This window comes from Eriocheir sinensis, chromosome 52 (genome assembly GCF_024679095.1).
Source record: "Eriocheir sinensis breed Jianghai 21 chromosome 52, ASM2467909v1, whole genome shotgun sequence".
Classification (NCBI taxonomy): Eukaryota; Metazoa; Arthropoda; class Malacostraca; order Decapoda; family Varunidae; genus Eriocheir; species Eriocheir sinensis.
In genome coordinates this window covers 5,109,005-5,135,301 of record NC_066560.1, presented here as the reverse complement: position 1 = coordinate 5,135,301, position 26,297 = coordinate 5,109,005, and the positions used below count along the sequence as shown (strand labels likewise).

General features: G+C 41.7%; 2 protein-coding genes across 5 annotated transcripts in view; one reads left to right on the top strand and one right to left on the bottom strand.

The window, feature by feature from the left end:
• LOC126982937 (ras-related protein Rap-1b-like) overlaps positions 1-26,297 on the top strand; it is a 194,739-nt gene that overhangs the window by 24,456 nt on the left and 143,986 nt on the right. The window lies entirely within an intron of this gene.
• Positions 22,771-23,465, bottom strand: LOC126982832 (histone H3.v1-like; the record flags this gene model as incomplete). Its single annotated transcript, XM_050835105.1, has 2 exons — positions 22,771-22,941; positions 23,409-23,465. Coding segments are annotated over 2 exons (228 nt in total), but the record flags the coding sequence as incomplete, so codon positions are not given.

Sequence of the window (26,297 nt, the reverse complement as noted above, 5' to 3'; positions counted from 1 at the left end):
AAAAAGGAGGGCAGAAGGAGTGGTAGATAGGAGTGTTGGTGACTGACTGACCCACTAACCGACTAACTCCCTAAAGAGCTAACGAATGGAAAGACACATAAACCACAAACAGACACACAGACAAACGCAAAGGGTAGACTAAACAGCACTTAATCCGCTCTAATGACAGAAAAAAAAACCGTATCATTCCTTTACATAAACTAATAATCTTCGGAATCTAACAGAAGTATTACACGAAATTACACAAACACACAAACACACAAACTAACAAGCAAACAGAGCACACATGTACCACTTAAGGTTTGTGGATGATAAGTGGATGGAGTGAGTCGATAGATGCTTGTATGGGCTGGGTGGCTAGGTGGGTAAGTGGTTAGATGGATATATAGGTAGGTGGGTGGGAAGTGGGTAAATGACTGTAGGTAGGTGGGTAGGTGGGTAAGAGATGAGAGAAAGGAAGTGGGTTAGTGGCCGGATAGGTAGATAGTCAGTTGGTGGGTAAGAGATGAAAGGAAGGAGGTGGGTAAGAGACTGGATATGTAGGTAGGTAGGTAGGTAGGTGGGTTGGAGAGGAGGGAAGAGAAAGAAGAGAAGAGAAACGAGAGAAAATGGAAGAGAAAAAGGGAGGGCAGATGGAGTGATCGGTAGTCGGGTTGGTGACTGACTGACTGGCTGGTAGATAGAGAGATAGTGAGGTGTGAGCAAGCAGGTGAATAGATTAACAGGTAGGTAAGTAGGATAATGGGTATGTTAGTAGATTGGCAGAAAGGTAAGGAGGTAATTAAGGGATGAAAAGGTTGGGTTAAGCAGGAGGATAGAAGAATAGGTAATTAGGTAGATGGATAGGTAGGTAAGATGGTAGATAGGTAGAGAGCTTGATAGGTAGCTGATTAGAAAATGGTAGAGGGTAGATGGACCCCGAAATTAACCTCTCTTTCGGCCACCTCTTTGGATTCTTTTTTGGAGCACCGAGTAGCGGGCAATGATAAGGTATGTGTGAGGAGGTGGGTAGACAGGTGGACAGGTTGACAGGTAGGTTTGTTGGTAATTAAGGTAAGGTAAGGGGGGACAGGTGAGCTGGTGGCTGGATTAGGATTTATGTTTATTTATGTTTTACTCCCTTTAATCCAGACCACGCCGACTGAATGATTGTATTAGAGAGAAGGACTGTTGTATAATGGACTCTCTCTCTCTCTCTCTCTCTCTCTCTCTCTCTCTCTCTCTCTCTCTCTCTCTCGCTCTCGCTCTCGCTTTCTCTCTCAACGCATTAGATTAGGAAAACAACACATGCTTGGGACCTTAATTACTGAAACACCTGGGGTTATATCATTACCTGCCCGCATCACTGTTACCTCTCTCTCTCTCTCTCTCTCTCTCTCTCTCTCTCTCTCTCTCTCTTATTAATGTTGTTTACGTTGTTATTAGAGATTACATCATTACGTTATTACCTGTCCTCATTACTGTCTCACCTGTGTTTGTGTGCGTGTGTGCGTGTGTGTGTGTTTCTGTCTGGCGTTCATGGTTGGGTAATGCTGCGAAGATTATGCCTCGTGGGGTCTTTGTGATGAAGGAAGATTTACCTGAAGCGCCGTCATTACCTGTCATCATAATTGTTTTACCTGTGTGTGTGTGTTTGTCTGTGTGTCTCTTTCTCTGTGTCTGTTTATCAACCTATACGTGTTTCTGTTTATCTATCTATCTATCTATCTATCTATCTATCTGTCTGTCTCCTTCAATCTTTATCTATATCCATCTATCTCTTTTAGTCTCTCCTATCTCTATCGATCTCCTTCAATCTCTCTTTTCTATCTATCTATCTCTTGCAATCTCTCTCTCTCTCTCTCTCTCATTAACTTCATCACTCAGTTTAATCTAAATGTTGGGTAACGTAACGAAGGGAATGAACAAAACTCGTGAAATGTCGTTGATAAATGATAAATTGCGTGGCACATCATTATCTGTCCTTATTATTGTTGCACCTGCTTGTCTGTCTGTCTGTCTGTGTATCGCTCAAGGTTGGGTTATGCTAGAATAATAAAGATAATAAATTGACCGTGTAAAATCTGGGTAATAAAGAAAGAAAGAATTGCGCGATATTACCTCCCTAATCCGTAACAAATGAACAGACTAACTAACAGGGTTCGCACGTGAATGAAGAAAAACTGAACCGTAATTATTTAATATCATTGTTTTATCCTTTTAAGCTTTTTTTCTTTACTCGTGGAAACACCTGAGCTTACCTGATTGCCTATCCTTCACCATTACCTGCCTGCCTCGATGTAGTTACTGAGTGTCAGTATTTGACATTTTCAGTATTATCATTTTTTCTTTTCAGAGTTTTTCCTTTATTACTCGTGGAAACACCTGAGCTTACCTGACTACCTATCCTTCACTATTACCTGCCTGCTTCGATGTAGTTGTTTGAACTTTTCAGTATTGTTATTTATTTTTCTTTTCAGCATTTTTCTTTTATTACTCGTGGAAACACCTGAGCTTGCCTGATTGCCTATCCTTCACTATTACTTGCCTGCCTCGATGAAGTTATTTGACCTTTTCAGTATTGTTATTTATTTTTCTTTTCAGCATTTTTCTTTTATTACTCGTGGAAACACCTGAGCTTACCTGATTGCCTATCCTTCACTATTACCTGCCTGCTTCGATGTAATTGTTTGACCTCTTCAGTATTATTATTTATTTTTCTTTTCAGCATTTTTCTTTTATTACTCGTGGAAACACCTGAGCTTTCCTGATTGCCCATCCTTCACTATTACCTGCCTGCTTCGATGTAATTGTTTGACCTCTTCAGTATTATTATTTATTTTTCTTTTCAGCATTTTTCTTTTATTACTCCTGGAAACACCTGAGCTTACCTGACTGCCTATCCTTCACCATTACCTGCCTGCCTCGATGTAGTTGTTTGACCTTTTCAGTATTGATATTTTTTCTTTTCAGCATTTTTTTTTTATTACTCGTGGAAACACCTGAGCTTACCTGACTGCCTATCCTTCACTATTACCTGCCTGCCTCGATGAAGTTATTTGACCTTTTCAGTATTGTTATTTATTTTTCTTTTCAGCATTTTTCTTTATTACTCGTGGAAATACCTGAGCTTACCTGACTGCCTATCCTTCACTATTACCTTCCTGTCTCGATGTAGTTATTCAGTGTTAGGCTTTGACATTTTCAGTATTGATGTTTTTTTCTTTTCAGTATTTTTCTTTTATTACTCCTGGAAACACCTGAGCTTACCTGATTGCTCATTCCTTACTGTTACCTGGCTGCCTCCATGTAATATTTTAGTGTTAGTATTTCATCTTTTTTTAGTATTTTAATTTTACCTTCTTTAGCATGATGTTTTTTATTTATTTATTGCTTCTTTCAACACCTGAGCTTGCATATAATTGGCCATTGATTAGTATTACCTGCGTCTCGATGTAATTAATTTAGTGTTATTATTTCATCTCTTTTAGTATTTTCAGTTTTATCTCTTTACCATTTTTAATTAGTCGCTTCGTTCAACACCTGAGCTTCCATATAATTGGCCATTGAATAGTATTACCTGCTTTTCGATGTAATTAACTTAGTGTTATTATTTCATCTCTTTTAGCATTTTCATTTATCTTCTCAGCATTTTTTATTTATTACTCCTGGAAACACCTGAGCTTACCTAATTGCCCATCCTTCACTGTTACCTGTCTGCCTCGATGCAATTATTCAGTGTTAGTTTTTAATCTTTTTTTTAGTATCATCATTTTATCTTTTTACCATTTTTTTATATATTTATTGCGTCTAGAAACACCTGAGCTTACATCTAATTGGCCATTTATTAGTATTACCTGTCTGCCTGGAAGTCACGTTTTTCATGTCTGTGTAAAATGAAACACACACAAAAAACAAAACAAATTCGATGTTACAATAAGTATCTCAATATTTCCCTTTTTAATAACTTTTTTTAATCAATTTTCGTAACTGTCAAAAAAATAACTATGTATATTGGTATTGTTCTCTCTCTCTCTCTCTCTCTCTCTCTCTCTCTCTCTCTCTCTCTCTCGCCTTTGGATACTGAAGGCAATTACTTTATCGTTTTTTTACTTCGCTTTATCATGAACGTAATTGCTTTCCTGTTCCTTGTTTTTTATCGGGAGCCTCACAGCGCCAGCATTCAGAGGCACGGGCTGGCAGCGGCTTCAGGGGCTTGCATGATACCGTTGCAGCGAGACCGAGAGACGACTGTGTGTGTCTCTCAAGTTTATTTACGTTGAAAGAGATACAGAGATAGAGAAATAGAGATCGATAGAAGAATAAATAGATAGATAGATATAGCTAGATAGATAGACATATACCAAAGACAGTTAGATAGACAGATGAATAGACAGAGGAAGAGAAGGGCAAAGAAGCATAGCAGACATGTAGAAATAGACATACATAAGCATATAGGACAACCACAGACAAATACAGACTTACAGACACACAAAGAGATATCCAAACAGACATAAAAACGAACAGGGAAGCAGATGGAAAGACATACAGACAAACCGATGACTAGACAGGCAAAAAGAAAAAGCCCCCCCCCCCAAAAAAAAAAGACATACAGACACACAAAGAGATAGCCAAACAGACAGAAAGACGAACAGGGAAGCAGAAGGAAAGACAGACAGACAGACCGATCACTAGACAAGCAACCCCCCCCCTCCCTAAAAATAAGCCAGACAAAGACAGAAATACAGACAGACATAAAAAATACATTACTCAGATTTAGGCAGATAATTCGTCGTCCGTATGTCAGTCAGTCAGTCAGTCAGTCAGTCGCCAATCAGCTCTTGTTTTTATTAGCTTTTTGTTTTGTCACGAGTGTTTTAATTGCTGTTTTGTGTTTATTATACTCTCTCTCTCTCTCTCTCTCTCTCTCTCTCTCTCTCTCTCTCTCTCTGTATGTGTAAATGAGACTGTGTGTGTGTGTGTGTGTGTGTGTGTGTGTGTGTGTATGTGTGTGTGTGTGTGTGTCAGAGGCAAATATCAGGTAAAACTCACGCACACACCTGATGGTCGTGACGGGTGAACGGTGATTGATACACGGCCAGGTGACATACACACACACACACACACACACACACACACACACACACACACGGAGGTCACTTTTCAAGGCCAGAAGAGAAATTTGAGTCACCCCAAACCACATCACGGTTTTAGGAAATGAAATGGATAGGAAACTGAATTCTCTCTCTCTCTCTCTCTCTCTCTCTCTCTCTCTCTCTCTCTCTCTCTCTCTCTCTCTCTCTCTCTCTCAGTAGTAGTAGTAGTAGTAGTAGCAGCAGCAGCAGCAGGAGGAGCCTCGCCTTTACTGTTCCCCTTCTCTACATTAAAACTTAAATGATGAAGACTTAAAACTGCCAACTCGGATCAATTTTCGAGAGACTTAGCGAAAACAAGGGAGAGGGAAGGGGAGGATTGGAAGGGAGAGGGTGAAGGGGAGGACGGGAGGGATAGGGAGGGGAGAGACGGAAGAGAGGGGAATGGGAAGGGTGAAGTATGGGAGGAGAGGGGAGAGGTGTAATTTAGTGAGGGGATGTTAATAGGAGGGGAGATATGGGAGGAGGAGAAGGAAGAGGAGGAGGGGGGAAGTAGGAGCAGGAGGAAACATAGAAATATGGAAATGCAGGCAACAGAAAGCCTCTTGGCTCATTACGAGGTTGCCCGCTTGGTGAATTAATCTGCTCGACAGCCACTTGGGGCCTGGGGAGCAGATGAAAGCATTCAGCTTACTCCTGACGCAACGAAATGACGGTCGATTCGATATTTGAAGGAGTTGATGGCATTCGCATTTACTTCTTCTGAGGGAAGATTGTTCAAGTGGCTGATGACTCGGTTTGAAAAGAAACTCTTTCCAATGTCTGTGTTACATCGACTCGACTGAATGGGTAAACCGTTATTTCTAGTTCTTGAGTTGGTTTGCAGTTCAAAGAATTTGGAATTATCGACGTTACTGAACTTTTTCAGGTACTTGAAGACTTGAACCATATCTCCTCTTAGGCGTCTTTTCTCCAGGGTAAAGAGATTGAGTCGCTTGAGTCGTTCCTCGTACGGTTGAGCCCTGAAGGTTGGAATCATTTTCGTGGCGCGTCGTTGAATCCTTTCCAGTAAAGCAATGTCCTTTCTGTAATTAGGAGACCAGAACTGTACTGCATACTCGAGGTGCGGTCTTACCATGGAATTATACAAGGATAGCATTTTGTCTGGCGTTCTACACTCGAAGTTCCTCGCTATGAACCCGAGCATAGTGTTGGCTTTGTTGTATGCTTTTTTACAGTGATTCGCGTGGAAGAAGAGGAGGAGGAAGAGGAGGAGGAAGAGGAGAGGAGGACTGAAAGAGGTAAATTATGGGAGGGAAGAAAGGTGGAGAGAGAAAAAAAGTGACCTATTTAAAAAGAAGAGGAGTGGAAAGGAAAATGGGAGGAAATCTTGGGATGGCAAATAAGAAAAGAGAATAGTAGGGAGGAGAAGGAAGGAAAGAAAAGGAAGGGACAGGAAAGAAAAGAGAAGAAAAGGAAGGGAAAAGTAAAAATATGAAAATGGAATTAATAGAAAAGGATGTAATTAAGAGATAGAAAGTGAAAGGGATGTAGAGAAAGATAATAAAAATAATATAGAAGGAAAAAGAAAGAACAGGAAGAAAGGAAGTGATAGGAAGTGACGTCTAAACGGAATATACAATGAAAATAGATAATAATTAAGGACCGAAGGGAAAGGAAGTATAATTAAAAAAAAATAATAATGAAAAAAAAATAGAAAATAACAAAAAAATAAATAAAAGAAGAAAATAAAATAAGGAATAGAGGAAAGTGAAAAATAAGGGATAAAAAATAAATAAGATAGAAAAAAGAGATAAAAAAGAGGAAGGGAAGAAACAAATATAGAATAGTAAGGAAAAATAGACAAAAAAAAAAGAAATAGAAAGGGAAGAGGAAGAAATTAGAAGTAGAAGGAACAAAACGATGAAAACGATACAAAGAAGAGAATGAAAAAAAAATGAGGTGAAGAAAAGTGAAAGTCAAGAGGCGGGCGGCGACGAGATGTAACCTTTCCCACGCTTCACCTGGCCGCCTTTCATTAATTAGCGCGCGCCGGCCACCTACCTGTGCCGCCGCGCCTCCCCCGAGTGGCGGCACGCGGCCAATCAACAGGTGGGCCATCAGACACTTCATTAACCTGGGCGTGTCACCGTGTCAGGGGGGAGGAGGGAGGTAGAGATGGGGGTAGTCAGGACATGTCAAAGCTAGATCGATTTCCTCCTCTCTCTCTCTTTCTCTTTCTCTTTTTCTTTTTTTTTTCTATCTGTGTCTCTGTTCCTCTTTCTCTCTCTCCTCTTCTGCCTCCTCCTCCTCCTCCTCCTCCTTCTCTCTGCTGTTACTTACCTTTCCCGCTGTCTCTCAATTCTCCTTCCTCTTTTTATTTCGCTTACCTTCATCTTCTCTCTCTCTCTCTCTCTCTCTCTCTCTCTCTCTCTCTCTCCTCCTTTTCGTTGCTTATCTCCCTTCGTTTCCCCCCCCCCCCATCCCCTTCCCTTCCTCTCCTTTTCCTCTTTCTTCTCCCCACACTCCCTCCCTTTCTCTTCTCTTTCTTTTTTCTCCTTTTCCTTCGTTTCATCTCTCCTTTCCTTCCCCCATCTTCCTCCCTTTCCTCTGCTTTCCCCTTCTTTCTCTCCCTTTTCCCTCCCATTCCACTTTCCTCCCATTTCTCTTCTTCCGTTCTTCATTGCATCTGTCAGTTCTCTCTCTCTCTCTCTCTCTCTCTCTCTCTCTCTCTCTCTCTCTCTCTCTCTCTCTCTCCCTTTCCTCCTCCTCTTTCTCAAGCAATTCACTTTCTCTTCTTCGCTTTCATCCCCTCTCCTGTTATCTCCCCCTCTCTCCCTCCCTTCCTACATCCCCCTCTCCCCCACCTGCACCCCACTTCACCCTCCCTCTCTCCCTGCAGCCCCAAACACCACCTCTCCCCCTCGTCCACCTCCCTTATTTCCCTCTCTGTCTCCCCTCCCCATACCACCACCTCACTGCATCCCCCTCCCCTCTCCATTCAGCAGCCTATCACATTCCCCTCTTCCCCACTCCCCCTCCCCTCCTAACCACCAGTGTCTCCCAAGGCCTGACATTGCTCCGAGGGCGTGTTTTGATTGCAGTAGAGGAGGTAATAATACAAGCGAGCGAGGTGACTGGCGGCCTAATGGGAAAAGGGAGGTCGAGGAGGAGGAGGAGAGGAGAGGAGAGGAGGGGAGAAAGAGAGGAGAGGAGGGGAGAGGAGAGGAGAGGAGAGGAGGGGAGAGGAGAGGAGAGGAGAAGAGAGGAGAGGAGAGGAGAGGAGAAGTGAGGAGGAAAATACGAAAAATGAAAAGCAGAAGAAAGAGGAAAGGAAAATGAGGATGAGACTGATGATAAAAAGGAGAAGGAAGAGGAGGAGGACGATGAAAAAAAGAAAAGTTGGAGCAATAAGAGAAAGAAGAGCAAACGAAAGAGGACAATGAAAAAATAGGAAGAGAAAAAAAGAGGAGAGTGAAAACGAGAAGTAGGAGGGATAAGAAAAAGAAAGAGCAGATGAAATAGGATGATGCAGAAGGAAAAAGAGAAGGAGAAGAAGAAGAAGGAGAAGGAGGTGGAGAAGAAGAAGGTCAGTATAAAAAAAAAATAAAAGAAGGAGTGGTAGAAGAAGAACGAGCAGACGAAAGATGATAATGAAAAAGATGAAGAAGAAGGAGGAGGAGGAGGAGGAGGAGGAGGTTAAGTCTAGCGGTTAGTTTATTAAAGGAACATTGGGTGGTCACTTCAATTTAAAGGGAGAGAGAGAGAGAAAGAGAAGGAGAGGGGTGGGTGGGAAGGGACATGGGGAGAGGGGGAGGGGAGGGGAGGTGGAAAGAGGTGGAAAGTGGAGTGGGTAACTTAATGAAAGGGACGTGAAGCGTGAAGTGTGGCGGGAGGGAGAGTTTAAAGGGAGGGAAGTGAAGGGCAGTGAAGGGGAGGGAAGTGGAAGGAAGTGTCTCTTGAAACGGGAACGAAGTTATACGAGTTTGGGTGAAGAGAAAAGGTGTGAAGGAGGAGGAGAAACAGGAGGATAAGAAGAGAAAGAACAGGAACGGTAAATTTTAGCAAGAGAACAAGCTATTACAGTGCAGTGTTCTTAGTGTGAAGTGTGCACTGGCCACTCGCTTAACAGGAGGGCTTAGAGGAAAAGTATGGAGGAAGAGGAGGAGGAAGAGGAGGAGGAGGAGGAGAAGAAGGAAAGGAAGAAAAGGAGAAACATCAAATAAGCGAAAAACCAATAAAAGTGTAGCGATAAATCCTGTATTCTAAGTGTATGCTAACTCTAGTAAGTGTATTTTAAGTGTGTTCTAAGCAGTATTTTAAATGTTAAGTGTAAGGTCACTGAATAACTAAGGGCGCAACGCTAACTACAGGACCAAAGGGTTAAGGGAGGGAAGAAGAGGAAGGAGAGGAGAATCATCAAGGAAGGAATGACCCAAAACAGTATTCCAAGAGAGAGAGAGAGAGAGAGAGAGAGAGAGAGAGAGAGAGAGAGAGAGAGAGAGAGAGAGAGAGAGAGAGAGAGAGAGAGAGAGAGAGAGAGAGAGAGAGAGAGAGAGAGAGGTCATTTCATACCTAAGGACACAAGGCTGACCAGTGGAGCAAATAGTTGAGATCAAGGGAGGGAAAAAGAGGAAGGAAAGAAAAGGAAGGGAAGGGAAAGACATCATGGCCTAAAGGAGAGGAAGGGAAAGTTTCTGCTGCGGAATCAAGAGAATAGAAATAAAGAAAAACAGCAATAGAAAGAAAGAAAATGGAAAGAGTGGTGAGCAGAAAGAAGGGAAGTGAAGGAAAGGAGAGGAAGGAATGGGAGGAAGGACATCTTGGTCTGGAGGAAGGGAAAGAAAGTTGCTGTTATGGGACTAAAGAAATAGAAAGAAAGAGAAACAGAACTTGAAAGCTAAAGGAGAGAAAGAGTGGTGGAAAGAGGAGGGGATGAGGAAGTGGGAAGGGAGAGAAGGAAGAAAGGAAAAGAGAGGGAGAAAGAGGCATCAAGGGATCTATAGGGAGAGGGACCAAGGAAATAAAAGGAAGAAATAACAGAAATAGAGAGAGAGAGAGAGAGAGAGAGAGAGAGAGAGAGAGAGAGTAGAAGAAATAGCGGTGGGCAGAGGGAAGTGAGGAAGGGGGAAGGTAGAGAAGGAAGGAAGGAAAGGAGAAAGGAAATGTCATCTGGGTCTGAAGAAGGAAGGGAAGTATCTCCTATGGGACCGATAAACTAGAAAAAAAAGGTAAATAGAATTAGAAAGAGAGAAAAAGAGTGGTGGGTAGGAGGAGGGGAGGGAGTTTGAAGGGAGAGTCGGAAGGAAGGGAGGAAAGGGAAATAGCTTTTACGAGAACAAGGAAGTAGAAAGAAAAACAGAAACAGATAAAAAGAAAAGAGAAAGAGGGGGTGAGGAAGTGGGGGAGGGAGAGGAAAAGAAGGGAGGAAGGAAACGGCATCTCTGTCTAAAAGGGAATTAAAGGGAGTAGCTTTTCGAGACCAAGTAAATAGAAAAAAAAAACAGAAGTAGAAAGGAAGAGAAGAGAAAGAGTGGTCTGCAGAATGAGGGGATAAAATGAGAATGGAAAGAAGAGAAGGAAGAAAGAAAGGAAAATGCTAAAGATCTAAAGAAGAGGGAGGGAAGTAGTTTTTACGAGACCAAGGAAATAAAAAGAAAGACAGAAATAGAAAAGAAAGAGAAGAGAAAGAGTGGTGTGCAGAATGAGGGAATAAAATGATAAGGGAGAGAAGGAAAGGAAGAAAGAAAGGAAAAGGCTAAAGATCTAAATAAGAGGGAAGGGAAGTAGTTTTTACGAGACCAAGGAAATAAAAAGAAAGAAAGACAGAAATAGAAAAGAAAGAGAAGAGAAAGAGTGGTATGCAGAATGAGGGGATAAAATGAGAAGGGAGAGAAGGAAAGGAAGAAAGAAAGGAAAAGGCTAAAGATCTAAAGTAGAGGGAAGGGAAACAAAAAGAAAGAAAGACAGCAATAGAAAGAAAGAGAAGAGAAAGAGTGGTCTGCAGAATGAGGGGATAAAATGAGAAGGGAGAAGAAAGAAAGGAAGAAAGAAAGGAAAAGGCTAAAGATCTAAAGAAGAGGGAAGGGAAACAAAAAGAAAGAAAGACAGCAATAGAAAGGAAGAGAATACAAAGGGTGGTGTGCAGAATGAGGGTATAAAATGGGAAGGGAGAGAAGGAAGGGAGAAAGGAAAAGGCATCTCGGTCTAAATAAAAGGGAGGAAAGGGAAGTAGCTTTTACGAGACCAAAGAAATAGAAATAAAGGTAAACAAATAAAAAAAAGCGAATAAAAAGAGAGGTTGGCAGGAGGAGGAGGTGGAGGAGGACGTAAAGGATGGGAGAGAGGGCGTATAACTTTTACTCACAAGTTAAGGGCGCGTAATATTTTCAGAGAGAGAGAGAGAGAGAGAGAGAGAGAGAGAGAGAGAGAACCACGACTTCAAAGAGGACGCATTAAAGGTGAGAAGGTTGTGTTTGTATAAAAGAGAATGGATTAGAAAGGATGAAAAAGAGTCTAAGGAGATGATGCTGGGATGGAGGAATGCTAGATGAGAGAGAGAGAGAGAGAGAGAGAGAGAGAGAGAGAGAGATATTGTGAGACTGAGATAGAAGGAGATAAGAGGATAAAGAGAGACAAAGGAGAGAAGAAAGGAAAGAAAGACAGACCCAGGGAAGGAGGAGGAGGAGGAGGAGGAGGAGGAGGAGGAGGAGGAGGAGGTAAAAAGAGAATAGACGATGACATGAGCGAATAATAAATGAGGAAGCGAAATAAAGCAGAGGAATAAGAAGAAAAAAAACAAAAAAAAAGTAATGAAAAAAAAATATAAAAAAATGTGAATATATTTTAGCTCAACGGCATAAAAAATAAATAAAAGAAAATATAAAAAAGAATAAAAGGAAGATGAAAAAAACAGGAAGGAAAAAGCAAAACGGGTAAAAGGGAAAACTAATAAAATGCAAATAAGTAAAATAGTGAATAAGTGAATGATAAAGAAAATATAAATTAAAAATGAATAAATAAAAACTAAGAGGAAAAGTTAATGTATTTTAAAAACGTTTACTTTGTTAGAGACGAACCATTAGCAAATAAAAAAAAATAGTAAAGAAAGAAAGGAAGGGGAAGAAAGAGAGTTGAACAAGAAGGGAAGAGAAAAAAAGATGGGAAGGGAGGGAGAGGAGGAGGAGGAGGAGGAGGAGGAGGAGGAGAGTAGGGAAGAGTGTGAGGAGGTGAAGAGGTGGATAGGAAAGATTGATAAAGTAGAGGATGGAGGGAAGAAAAGAATAAGGGAGAGGAAAATGAGAGGGGAAGAGAAGAGAGGAAAGTGGAAGAATTTGTGGAGAAGAAAAAATAGAAGAAGAGAAGAAGCAAACGAAGAAGAGCGAAGGGGAATGAAGAGGAGAAGAAAAAAGAAAGGAAAAAGAAGAATGGCAGGCACAAGGAAGGAAGGAAGAAAGTGAGAAGAGGAAGAGGAAGAAAAATGAATAGGAGAAAAAACAGAAAGGAAAGAGAAAGAGGTAAGGAAGCGGAGAGGGAGATAGAGAGAAAGGGAAGAGGTGGACGGGAGGAGAAGCAGAAGGAGGAGGAGGAGGAGGAAGGAGGAAGAAAGAGGTCACGTGTTAGGCTGTGGAATGCGATGATGGAAGAGAGCAAAGGGAAAAAAAGGGAAGAAAAGGGACCATGAAGCGGCCAGAGTGGAGCGTTGTATGAAGCCCCTTGGGGAAAAAAATATGAAGAGGAAGGAAAAAAAGACGAAGTGATTGAAAAATTAAGGAAAAAAAAATGCTTTGTTCAGACGGATGCGAATAGAGTGATGAACTGATAGATAGATCGATAGATAGTTTTATAGATAGACATGTGGATAGATAGATACCTACATAAATACTTACATATATTGATAGATAGGTAAATAGATTTGTCAGACAGATAGATTGATATAGATCGATAGATTGATAAATAGATAGATAAACAGATAATATATAGATTGACTGGTTGATGGTTAATAGAGATATACATTGATAGATAAATATATGGATGAATAAATAGATAGGGATAAATACATAGAAAGATAGACAAACACAAAGATAGATAAATATACATAAGCAGATAGATAAATATATACTTTGTTTCTGTTTGTATCTCTCTCTCTCTCTCTCTCTCTCTCTCTCTCTCTCTCTCTCTCTCTCTCTCTCTCTCGAATCTGCGTCTGTAATTCCTGGATTCTGATATTCAGCATTGTGTGTGTGTGTGTGTGTGTGTGTGTGTGTGTGTGTGTGTGTGCTCTGATGTAGCTTTTTATATTTTTCCGAATGCCAAAGAAAAAAAAGAAGAAACATTGAAGGGAAAAAAATGCTTGCAATGAATACACAATGCAACGAGACGGAAGGAAAAAAATGGAAGGGGAGAATACGGGATATAGAGGAGAAAAAGGAGAGAGAGTAAAGGGGGAGAGCGAGTGCAAAGGAAGACACAGGAAAAATTAAAAACAAACAAACAAACAAACACACAAAAGAGATACTTGAACAAATGAACAAAAGAGGAAGAAAGAAAGGAAAAGAAAAGTGACAGACAAGAGAAAACAAGAAAATGCTCAGTGTAAAAAACATAAAAAAACATGAAGCCGTAAAGGGAGTCGAGAGCGGAATGAATAATTGAAAAGAAAAAAAGATAAGGGTGCTCGGAAAAACAACAACAACAAACAACAACAAAAAAAACAAGAATAGAAAATAAATGATAAAAAAATGAAGATAAGAATGAGCGAAAAAAAGTTTGTTGAGAGAGAGAGAGAGAGAGAGAGAGAGAGAGAGAGAATGAATAAAATAATTATACCTTAAACCTTTGGACGCATTATCTCTCTCTCTCTCTCTCTCTCTCTCTCTCTCTCTGCGCCCTTCACTCACTTCCCTCTCCACTCCTCCTCCTCCTCCTCCTCCTCCTCCTCCTCCTCCTCCTCTTTCTCCTCCAACTCCTCCTCCTATTCCTCCTCCTCCTCTTTCTCATTAACTTTCCTCTCCTCTCCATCCCTCCCTCTTCCCCTCCACCCTGCCTCCATTACTCTTGCTCTTCTCTCCTCTTCTCTTTTCCTCAAATATCCTCTCCTTTCCCCTTCCATCTCCTTTCCTCTTCCCTCCTCTTCTCTCTCTTATCCTCTCCTGTCCTCTCTTCTCTTCTCCTCTCTTCATATTCCTTCTTCGTATCCTGTTTACATTAATTAATATATTCGAAAGTTGTGGTAATAAGTCTTCGGTGAATTTCTCCTTATTTCATTAACGTTGAAGAGAGCAAGTTGTTTGTTGTTGTAGTTGTTGTTTTTGTTGTTGATGTTGTAGGTGGTGGTGGTGGTGGTGTTAGTGGTGTTGGTGGTTGTGGTGATAGTGGTGGTGTCGTGATGGTGGTGGTGACTGTATTGGTGGTGTTATTGGTGGTGGTGGATGTAGTGGGAGTAATGGTAGTAGTAGTAGTAGTAGTAGTAGTAGTAGTAGTAGTAGTAGTGTCTGTGGTGGTAGTAGTAGTGGTTATAAAAGTAATAGTAGTATTGATAGTAGTAGTGGTATTCGTATTAGTATTAGTGTCAGTATTGTTATTAATATTATTAGTTGTTGTTGTTGTTGTTGTTGTTGTTGTTGTTGTTCTCATTGTCATCGTTACAGTGGGTCAAGCTTTGTTGCTGTTGTTACACGTCACTATTGTTTATTAGCAAAAAAAGAATCAGGGGTTAGTTAATAAGCCTTTAATCTCTCTTTTTTTGTAATATTCCATTGATGTTCATGCGCGCGTACACGTTTTTCAAGGGCTTAATTGCTCAATATACCCGAGCTTTAACGAATTAGTGTAAATAATTCGGTGTTGAACCCTAGTGTGTGTGTGTGTGTGTGTGTGTGTGTGTGTGTGTGTGTGTGTGTGTGTGTGTGTTTGAACGTGTTAATGGAGTGAATATGGTGTAGGAGAGAGAGAGACTTGAAAGAAGCGTAAGTGAATAGTCAGTTTCCTGGGAGTGACGTGAGAGAGAGAGATGCGACGAAAGGAAAAAAAGTGAGTGAGCGAGTGAGTGAGTGCGTGATTGAAGGATTAAGTGAGAGAGAGAGAGAGAGATTGACGAAAAGAGGGAGAAAGAGAGATATCGATAAACAGGGAAAGAGAGAAAGCAAGAGAGACTGATGAATAGAAAAAGAAGGAGAAGAAGAAGAAGAAGAAGAAGAAGAAGAAGAAGAAGAAGAAGAGAGAAAAAGAAAGGACGAAACAGCGAAAGATAGATAGGCAGATAGACATTTACAAACAGATAGAAAAATAGACACAGAGAGAAAAAGTTAAATGTACCATATATGAATAACTCAACCAATCCCCAAAACTACCCCAACCTAACATTTCCAGCCCAAAACACCCTTCTACCCCCCCCCCCTTTCGCCTCCCAGAAAAAATAGCCCAACCAGACATACCGCCACCACAGTCACCAACTCTCCTAGCGCCAAATTGCATGAGTCCCAGTCCCCAGTCAGTCCACACTCACCCTATTTGGACTTGCTCGGTGTCAGCCAAGCCCGAAAAATGGTCTCCCGGAAAGCCCAATCTAATTTTCTGGTCCAGTCATCCGTAAATCAGCCCAATTTCACCTTTTTATTTCACTCCTTCCAATTACTGTGCGACGTGCGTGTTATCTCCCCGCTGGCCCACCCCAATTTATTCTCCCTATTTTCCATATAACCTTTTCTCATTTTCTTCCTTCTCCTCTTCCTCCTCAGCATCCTTTAACTTTTCCATATTTCTTTTCTCTTCTTCATTCTCTTCAGCATTTCTTCTTTCATATTTTTCTTGTGTTTTCTTTCCTTTCTATCTTCTCAGCATCCTTCTCCTTCTCGGTTCTTCATCTTTTTTTTGCCTTCTCTTCAACATCTCTCTTCTCCCTTCTTATCCATATGTCTCTCCTCCCTCTTTCCTCTTCCTTCTCATTTCTTTTTTCTTTATTCTTCCATATTTCTCTATCCTTTTCTCTCTCTTCCCTTCTCTTCAGTATCCTTTGTGTTTCCCTTATTCTCCATTTTATCTCTTTTCTTCTCTCCCTCCTACTCCTCAGCATCCTTCTCTTCCTCTATTCTCCACATGTCTACCTTCTCAGCGTTTCTCCTCTTCCTTGTTTTCTCTCTCTCTCTCTCTCTCTCTCTCTCTCTCTCTCTCTCTCTCTCTCTCTCTCTCTCTCTCTCTCTCTCTCTCTCCTTTTTCGTGTCTTTTTCCCCTTTTTGCTAGTCAAGCGTGTAACTCTCTCCCCCTCCCACTCCCCTCTTCCCCTCTCTAATTTAATTCCTCTCTCTCTCTCTCTCTCTCTCTCTCTCTCTCTCTCTCTCTCTCTCTCTCTCTCTCTCTCTCTCTCTCATCTCTTCTTCTCTTCCCTTCGCCTTCCTCTCCTTCCTCTTATTTTCCCTTCCTCTCCCTTTTTCTCGTTTCTCTTCCGGTCCCCTTCCTTCCTGTTACTTTACACTTCCTCTTCCTCTTCTTTATCTCCTCCCTTTCCCTCTCTCTTCCCTTCCTTCCCAGTCTGTTCCCTCTTCTCTCCTTTCTCTCCTCCTTTCTCTCCTTTGCATCATTCCTGTCTCCTATTTCCCATTTCTCCATCCTTCTCTCTCTCTCTCTCTCTCTCTCTCTCTCTCTCTCTCTCTCTCTCTCTCTCTCTCTCTCTCTCTCTCTCTCTCTCTCTCTCTCTCTCTCTCTCTCCTATAAATACATTTCTTTTACTACAAAAAATAAAAACATCTTTGTAAGCGATTTTCTTTTATATTGCAAAATTATATTCTTGTGCCGCTGTTTCACGTAATCTATCGCGGGGTTTTATCTATTTGTTTTTTTTTTTTCGGGAGGAGGTGTCCTGATACCCTCTCTTTGAAAAGAGTTCAAGTCGACGTATCTATCGGTGTGTCTTGGCTGTTGGTCTGTTTATGTGTCTTTTCTGTTCCATCTTCTCTTTATTTACCAGCACAATTACATGCCTCTTCTACCATTCCTTATATATATTTTTTCTATCTATCTATCTATCTATTTTTCTATCTTTATCTATGTATGTAATTATCTGTCTCGCCACTTAATTATCAGTATTTATTTATCTATCTTTATTTCTCTCCGTCCCAGAAACATGTTGATCGATTTATTTTGTTGTTGTTGTTGTTGTTGTTGTTGTTGTTGTTGTTGTTGTTGTTGTTGTTGTTGTTGTTGTTGTTGTTGTTGTTGTTGTTGTTGTTGTTGTTGTTGTTGTTGTTGTTGTTGTTGTTGTTGTTGTTGTTGTTGTTCTTCTTCTTCTTCATATTATTATTATTATCCTCCTCCTCCTCCTCCTCCTCCTCCTCCTCCTCATCATCATCATCATCTTTGTTATTTGTGTTAAGTGGATAGGCAACTGAGTTAGGCCCAAATAATATATGATAATTCAGCCTAAACATTAGATCTCAGACAGCCAATTGAACCCAGCAACGGAGGTGACTGCATTATGAGGGGAGAGAGAGAGAGAGAGAGAGAGAGAGAGAGAGAGAGAGAGAGAGAGAGAGTAGAAAGAGAGAAAATAAATAATTGTCTCTGAAAGGTCAAGGAAGAGAGAGATGGCAGCGATAGAGATTGATCCACTCTCTCTCTCTCTCTCTCTCTCTCTCTCTCTCCTTTATCTTCCTCCATTTTTTTCTCTCCTCCCTTCCTTTATCTCCTTCCTCACAATTCTTCCTTTCCTCCGTCCCTTCCTCATCTTTCTTCCTTTCTTCCTCTTTCATCTTTCTTTCTCTTTTTCTCTCCTCTCTTCCTCGTTTCTCCCTCCCTCCCTCCTTTTTCATCTCTTCTCTTTTATCTTTCTTTATTTCTCTCTCTCTCTCTCTCTCTCTCTCTCTCTCTCTCTCTCTCTCTCTCTCTCTCTCTCTCTCTCTCCTGGGTTCCTCTTTTCTCCCTCCCTCCTTTTTTTTATCTTCTTCCCTTCTTCCTATTTCTTCCTTCCCTCTGACGCCTTTATTCCTTCTCTCCATCATCTTCCTTGTTTCCTCCTTCTCTTCCTTCATATTTTCGATCTTTTTGTCTCCTCTTCCTTTCTTTTTTCTTCTCATTCATCTTTCCCTCCCATCTCCCCTTCGCATTCTCTTTCTTGTGACATCTTTCCTTCCCTCCCTCTCTCACTTATCTTTCCTCCTTCTCTCCTCCTCCTCCTCCTCCTCCTCCTCCTCCTCATTTATCATTCTCTTCTTCTCCTCTCCCTCCTTCCTTTCGTCATTTCCCTCACCGCAAGTAACAATTATTATGACGTACAAGAGAAAAAAGACGAGGAAAATTAATTGCTCTTCTTTCCATTCCTCCTTCTTTCCTTCCTCCCTTCCTCATTTATATTCTTTTTCCTCCTCTTCCTCTTCCTCGTCCTCCTCCCTCTTGTCTTCTCCCTCGTCCTCCTCCTCCAGTTCTCTCTACTACTACTACTACTACTACTACTACTACTACTACTACTACTACTACTACTACTACTACTACTACTACTACTACTACCACCTCTGTCTTCTCTGGTATTCCGTTTTCTTCCAGGTGTAGAGAAGCAAAAAAGAAAATGGATCTCCCCCTCTTAAGGAGAAAATGTGTCCTCGGGTTTAATTTAATGGGGTGCTTTGCTAGATTGAGGTGTTGTTGTTTGTGTTGTTTTTGTAATGCCTCGTTTTCCTGCTGTTTTTTTATATTTGTTTTCGTTTAGTTTAGCTTGTCTTTGTTATGATTAATGTTGCTGTTGTTGTTGTTGTTGTTGTTATTCGTTGTTGTTGTTTTCATGTTTTTTTGTAGTTTTTTTTCGCTTTCTGATTTCTTCTTGTTCTTGTTCTTGTTCTTGTTCTTGTTCTTCTTCTTCTTCTTCTTCTTCTTCTTCTTCTCCTCCTCCTCCTCCTCCTCCTCCTCCTAATTACTCTCACCGATGCATGTCATTGGTTAACATGATGGATGCGTCACGTTCCACCCGTGAAGGAGGAGGAGGAGGATGTGGAGGAGGAGGAAGAGGAGGAGGAGGAGGAGGAGGAAGAGGAGGAGGAGGAGGAGAACCATATCTACTGTCAATCCTGCGTCTGCAACTACTACTACTACTACTACTACTACTACTACTACTACTACTACTACTTCTACTACTACTACTACTACTACTACTTACACTTTTCTACGTATGTAATAAAAAATTTTCACACAAATATTAAATAAACAGAAAATTGACCAAGAAAAGACATATATTCAAGTGTAAGACGCAGAGAGAGAGAGAGAGAGAGAGAGAGTAACTAGTGTGATATTTTTGAAGCTTCTATTTTTCTTCCTTCCTTCAATTCCTCTTTCATCCTTCCTTCATTTCTCCTTGCCTTCTTTCTCTCTCTCTTTCTTCCTTTGTTTCGCGTGACCTCGGGGAAAGGGATCAAATTTGCATTCCTTTCCCACTCTGTTCCATCCTGCCTTATGATTCCTCTCCTCCTCTTTATTCTTTTCTCTTCTTCACCTTCTTTACCAGCCTCCTCCTTCTTCTCTTCTTCGCTTTCTTCCTCATCTTCGTCTTTTATAATTTTCTTTCTCCCCATTTTCTTTAACTGGTATCTTCCTTCTCTTCCTCGCTTTCGTCTTCCTTTTCGTCCTTTATCCTTTTTTCTCTCCCTATCTTCTTTTACTGGTTTCTTCCTTCTCTTCCTCGTTCTTTTCTTTCTCTTCATCTTCTTCACCAGCCTTCTCCTCTTTTTTGCTCTTCTTCTTATCCTCGTTCTTCTTTCTTTTTTTTTTCTTCATATTCTTTAGCAGCCTTCTTCTTCTGTTTCTCGATCTTCTCCTCATCCTCGTCCCTCATTCTTCTCCTTCTCTTCATCTTCTTTACCAGCCTTCTCCTTCTCTCTTTCTCGCTCTTCTTCTTATCCTCGTCCCTCATTCTCTTCTTTCTCTTCATCTTCTTCACCAGCCTTCTTCTCCTTCTCTCTTCTCCGCTCTTCTTCTTATCCTCGTCCCTCATTCTCTTCTTTCTCTTCATCTTCTTCACCAACCTTCTTCTCATTCTCTCTTCTCCGGTCTTCTTCTCATCCTCGTTCTTCGTTCTTTTCTTTCTCTTCATCTTCTCCACCAGCCTTCTTCTCCTCCTCTTTTTCGCTCTTCTCCATCTCCTCGTTCCTCTTTTTTTTTCTTTCTCTTCATCTTCTTCACCAGCCTCCGCCTCTTCTTTCTCGTCCTTGTTTTCTTCTTCCTCGTCATTCTCGTTCTTTTCTGTCTCTTCATCTTCTTCTCCTCCTTGTTTTCTTCTTCGTCATTCTCGTTCTCCTTCTCTGTCTTCTTTTCGTTCTTATCCTCCTTGTTTTTCTTTCTCTTTTCTTCCTTCTTTCTTCTCATATTTTCCCTTCTCCTTCGCTCCCTCGCCTCTCCTCCATTTTTTCCTTTATTCCTCTCTCTCCCTCCCCTCCCGGCACTCATTCTCTTCCTTCCCATTCTCCCCGCTTTCTCCTCTCTGTTCCCTCCTCTTCTCCCTTTCATTCCACTTAATTCCACTTTCGCGCACTTCCTCTTCTCTTATTCGCTTCACTTCTCCTCCATCTATATTCACTCCTCTTCCCTTCTTTTTTCTCTCCATTGTTCTCCATCACCAGCTCACTCCTCCTCCTCCTCCTCCTTGCTCTTCTTTTCTTCCTCTCCCAGCTTCTCCTCTTCCCTTCCTTTTCCCCTCTTCTCCCTCCTGCCCATCATTTCTCATTCAACATTCTTATAGCGAAAGAAGATATAGATAGGTGAAGAGAGAGAGAGAGAGAGAGAGAGAGAGAGAGAGAGAGAGAGAGAGAGAGATGAGAAAGAGAGAGAGAGAGATTTTCTTCTCTCTCTCTCTCTCTCTCTCTCTCTCTCTCTCTCTCCAGGGTCAACAGGAAGAAGCGTCGTAGAAGAAGGAGGAGGAGGAGGAGGAGGAGGAGGAAGAGGAAGAGGAAGAGGAAGAAGAGGAGGAGGAGGAAAGGAATCGAGGGAAGAGCTCTCGTCTTGATACTGTGTGTGTATATATATCTGTGTGTGTGTGTGTGTGTGTGTGTGTGTGTGTGTGTGTGTGTGTGTGTGTGTGTTGATTGCCTTTGGTGGTGGGGTCCGCGAAGTTGTTGTTGTTGTTGTTGTTGTTTGTGATGGTGATGGTGGTTGTGGGTGTGGCGGTGGTAGTGTTGGTATTATTGTTGGAGTTGGTGGTGATGGGTTAATGATGAGTATTGTTAGTAGTAATAGCAGTAGTAGTAGTAGTAGTAGTAATAGTAGTAGCAGCAGCAGTAGTAGCAGGAGCAGAAATAGTAGCAACATCACACATTTCAACCTTGACCAAAATAACCCATTGAAGAAAAAGATGCTACCTTCTCTTTAAAAATAGCGCTAAGGGTCGCCGCTAAGCCTTGGGAGTGAATGGCGATCACGGAACATTACAGGTAGACGGAACAGGTAGGCTATGCAGGTAACGAGGGGGAAGTAGCAGGTGAGGGCAGGTGAGGTCTTTAGGGGGAGCTTCTATAATGAGGGAATTACGTATACCTGGTAAGAGAGAGAGAGACGCTTTTTTTTGTGTGTGAGATATTGTTCTACTCTGATGGTGATCTGTGTGTGTATGTGTGTGTGTGTGTGTGTGTGTGTGTGTGTGTGTGTGTGTGTGTGTGTGTGTGTGTGTAAGCTTTTCAGGGCAATAAAGAAGGATTTGAGTCATTTAACTTTTTCATGCTCCTTCTTTTCTTCCTCCTCCTTCTCCTCCATCATCACTCCTCCTCCTCTTCCTCCTCCTCCTCCTCCTCCTCAATTTCTTCTCCCTTCCAACAATCCCACGGGAGGCTTTTATTCAATCCCATCTGCTCTTCTCTTTTTATCTTTTTCCTCTTCTCCGCCAATAGACGACCACTCGCGCCCACACTTATGGGTTCCAAAAATGACTCTTCGCTCCCACAATGCCTCGGGGCGAAAAATACGAAGGGGGGAGGGGGGGAGGGGTAGGGGGCGGAAGAGAAGGTATTTTTGGAATTCTGTATGACTCGATTCAATGGTATTTTGCGAGGCTGGATGTTGTCGATCTCTTCTTCATTTCTTTTTTTTTCTTTTTTTTTCTTGTTTTTCTGGTTCCTGTTCTTCCTTTTGTTCTTCTTGTTCTTGTTCTTCTTGTTCTTCTTAATCTTCTTGTTTTTGTCCTTATTATTGTTCTTCCGGTTCTTGTTCTTGTTCTTCTTGTTCTTGTTCTTGTTCTTCTTCATCATCTTCTCTTTCTTCATGTTCATGTTCATCTTCTTCTTCTTCTTCTTCTTCTCTTTCTTCATCTTCTTCTTCTTCTTCTTCGTCTTCTTCTTCTTCTACCTCTCTCCTGCGGTAGATGAGGAGCCCAGGATGTGAATGGTGTTGTGAAGGACGCTCATTGTCACGGGTATCCTTTGGTATCCTTTGAGTCGAGTCCTACTGAGAGTCCTGTTCTCTTCTCCTCTCTTCTCTTCTTTTCTCTCGCCTCCTTTTTTGGTAATTTCCTTATTTTCTTCTTCCTTCTACTTATTCCTTTGATTCTCCTCTTGCTTCTTATCCGGTTCTCTTCTTTTCCTCATTTCCTATTCTGTTTTTTTTTCTTTCTCTCCTTCTCTTATTCCTCCTTCTCTTCCTCTTCTCTCGTAGTTGAAGTTTATGCTTTTTTTTGTTCTCTTTTCTTTTGTTCTCATTCATTTCCCTCTTCTTATTTTTAATCCTCCTTTTCTTTCTTGTATTCGTCCTTTTCTCCTTTTTCTTTTATTTTTATCTCCTTGTCCTCCTCTTTTTCCTTCTCGTCTTCTTCCTCTTTTTCTTCTTCATATTTTTCTTCTTCTTCTTCTTCTTCTTCTTCTTCTTCTTCTTCTTCTTCTTCTTCTTCTTCTTCTTCCACTTTCTCCTCTTCGTCCTCCAGTACTTATCGTCTCCCTCATTCTAATTTGTAGTAGTTGGGAAGTTCAGAATCGCCTGCTTGTCTTTCTGCTTTGCTTTGGCTGTGCTTGGAGGAGGAGGAGGAGGAGGAGGAGGAGGAGGAGAAAGGGGCGGTGGCAGGCTGAGTGTTCAGTCCTTCTCTAACACAGATCGGGTTCGTTATGGTCTGGAGGAGGAGGAGGAGGAGGAGGAGGAGGAGGAGGAGGAGGAAGAGGAGGAAGGTTCATAAAGCTTAGCATGAAGTTTTGTTATGAAGGAGGTTGGTTTCATTTCCTCTCCTCTCCTTTCCTTTCCTTTCCTTTTCTTTCCTTCCCTTCCCTTCCCTTTCCTTTCCTTTCCTTTCCTTTCCTTCCCTTCCCTTCCATTACCTTCCCTTCCCTTTCCTTTCCTATCCTTTCCTTTCCTTTCCTTTCCTCTCCTCTCCTCTCCTCTCCTCTCCTTTCCTTTCCTTTCCTTTCTTTTCCTTTCCTTTCCTTTCCTTTCCTCTCTTCTTTCCTCTCCATTCCTTACATTTCCATATCTTTCTTTTCTTTTCTTCTCTTTTCCTTTCCATTCCTCTCTTCTCCTTTCATTTCCTCTCCTCTCCTTTCTTCTCATTTCCTCTCCTCTCCTTTCCTCTCCTCTCTTCTCCTCTCCTTTCCTTTCATGTCCATTTCTCTTCTTTCCATCCGTTTCTTTTTCTGTCTTTTCCTTTCCACTTCTTTCCTTTCTTTTCCTTTCCTTTCCTTTCCTTCCGTTCCCTTTCATCCCTTTTCTTCCCTTTCAGCTTGCTATAGGAGGATCAGCAGAGGTGTGAGTTCTTCGCTGTTCTCATCTTCCTGTCTTTCTCTTTCTCATTCCTTCCTTTCTTTCTTCCTTCCTTCCTTCCTTCCTCCTCGTCGTCAGGTGTGGAGCCGGAGTGAGGCGTGGGAGGAAAATTAGGTTATGAGGACACAGCAGGACTTCTATATACGGAAGGGCACGAAGGACGCTGGAGGAGGGAGAAGGAGGGAAGCGGAAGGAGAGTCGAGGGATGAAGGATGAAGGAGAACAGGATTTATGGGAGGGAAGAGAGGATACAGGCAAGGGGTGGGAGGAAGAAGGAAGAGGAAGAAGGAAAGATAAGTGAATTGGGGAGAAAGATGAAGAACAGGGAGAGAAAGGAGAGGTGAGTAAAGGAAGGAAAAGGATCAAGACAGGAGGAGGATGAAGAGGCAAGGGAAGAGAGATGAAGGAAAACAGAAAGAGGAAGGAAAGGCGAATGAAGGAGAGCGAAGGATGAATGAAAGCAGGAAGAGGAAGGAGAGCCGAGTGAAAGAGGGAGGAGGGTCAAAAGGAACAGTCATCTTTCATTTTCCTTCTTTCCTTTCCTTTCCTTTCCTTTCCTTTCCTCTCTGCTCTCCTCTCTATTCCTTACATTTCCAGTCATCTTTCATTTTCCTTTTTTCCTTTCCTTTCCTTTCCTCTCTTCTCTATTCCTTACATTTCCAGTCATCTTTCCTTTTCCTTTTTTCCTTTCCTTTCCTCTCCTCTCTTCTCTATTCCTTACATTTCCAGTCGTATTCCATTTTCCTTTTTTCCTTTCCATTCATTTCTTTTCCTCTCCTCTCCATTCCTCACATATCCATTTCTTTCTTATCTTTTCTTATCTTTTCCTTTCCATTCCTTTCTTCTCCTTTCACTTGATAACACTTGATAAACATGGAAACCTAGAGGAGAAGGCAGCGTAAAATCTATTGGCTCGTAACAAGACTGCCTGCTTTAGTGATTGATTCGATTCGTCAAACACATCAGTGACTGGCTGTGCCCTTAAAGACGGAACTATTTCTTAACACCTTGCAGCCCTCTCTAGTAATCCGATGCCCTTCTTGTAATTATGGACCAGAACTGCACTGTGTATCCTAGGCGAGGTCTTACCATCTAGTTATACAAAGACAACAATACTCCTGGCGTCTTGCACTCGACATTCCAGACAACGAACCCAAGCATTATGATATTAGTGTTATTTTTTTTTTTATTACAGAAAGATTTAAATACTGATAAGGACCTCAAGATCTAATTCCTTACGTACGAAAAACAGTGACAGTCTAAGTATGTGGTATGTATGGTTACTATACATACCACATACATACATACATACATACATACATGCTTACATACATAGATACATACATACATAACTAGCTTCTACCTACCTCTCTACCTTCCTACCTACATACCTTCCTTCCTACATATATACTTACATACATACATACATACATACATACATACATACCTGCGTCTCGTCTCTACAGGTGGTACATGAGGCACTGGATAACATGTCTCCATCAGCAGTGACCCGAAACACACAAAGCACAATGATTCTCGACAAAGCAGGAAGGAGGAGGAGGAAGAGGAGGAGGAGGAGGAAGAGGAAGGAGAGATGTGAAGGAGCGAAAAGGAGTATTGGAGGACAGAGGGATGGAGGCTGCATGGATAAGAGGGAGGAAGGAGGATTGAAACAGGGACGGAAGAGGAGAGAGAAGAGGAGATGAGAGGCGAAAGGAAGAAGCGAGGGAAGAGGAAGAGCAGAGATGAGAGGAGAGGATAAGGGAAGGGAAGAAGGGAGAAGAGGATGTAGGAAATAGGAGAAGGAAGAGGAAGTAAAATGCTCTACCCCAGTTCCTCCCCTCTTTTCCCCTCCCCCTCCTCCCCCTCTTTGCCTCCCCTCCTCTTCCTCCCCTTCTAAAGCTTCCCTCTCCCCTTCCCTCCCCAAACTCTCCTTCATCTGCCTTTCTTTCTTTGTGCCTCTCCTCCTCCTCCCCTTCCTCTCCACCCCTCCTCTTCCCTTCCCCCTTCCCCCCTTCCTCCTCCCCATTCCACTTCAGTTTCGGTAATCCATGACGAAGGATGAACCACTGGGAAGGATTTGAACGACTGATGGTGATGATGATGATGGGAGGAGGAGGAGGAGGAGGAGGGAAGAGGTTGGAACAGGAGGATTTATATTGTGGACTTTCCAATGATGATGATGATGATAATGATGAGAAAAAGGAGAGAAGAGGAAAAAAAAGTAGAAAAGTAAATGATAGAAATAATAATGGGTTTTACTATAATGACGATGATGATGATGATGATGAAGATGGTGAAGATAAAGGCAAAAAATATGTATAGGGAGTAGATAGCAAATGAAAAGAGGAGGATAGGAGAAAAGAAGAGAAGAAAAGAGAAATGATAATGGTAATGATAGTAATGTTAAAGATAATGAGGGCAACAACACGAGAATGGGAGGAAGAAGAGGGGAGGAAGGCAAACAGGTAAGAGGAGAGAAGAAGGGAAAAGAAGAAGGGAAGAGAGGAGAAAAAT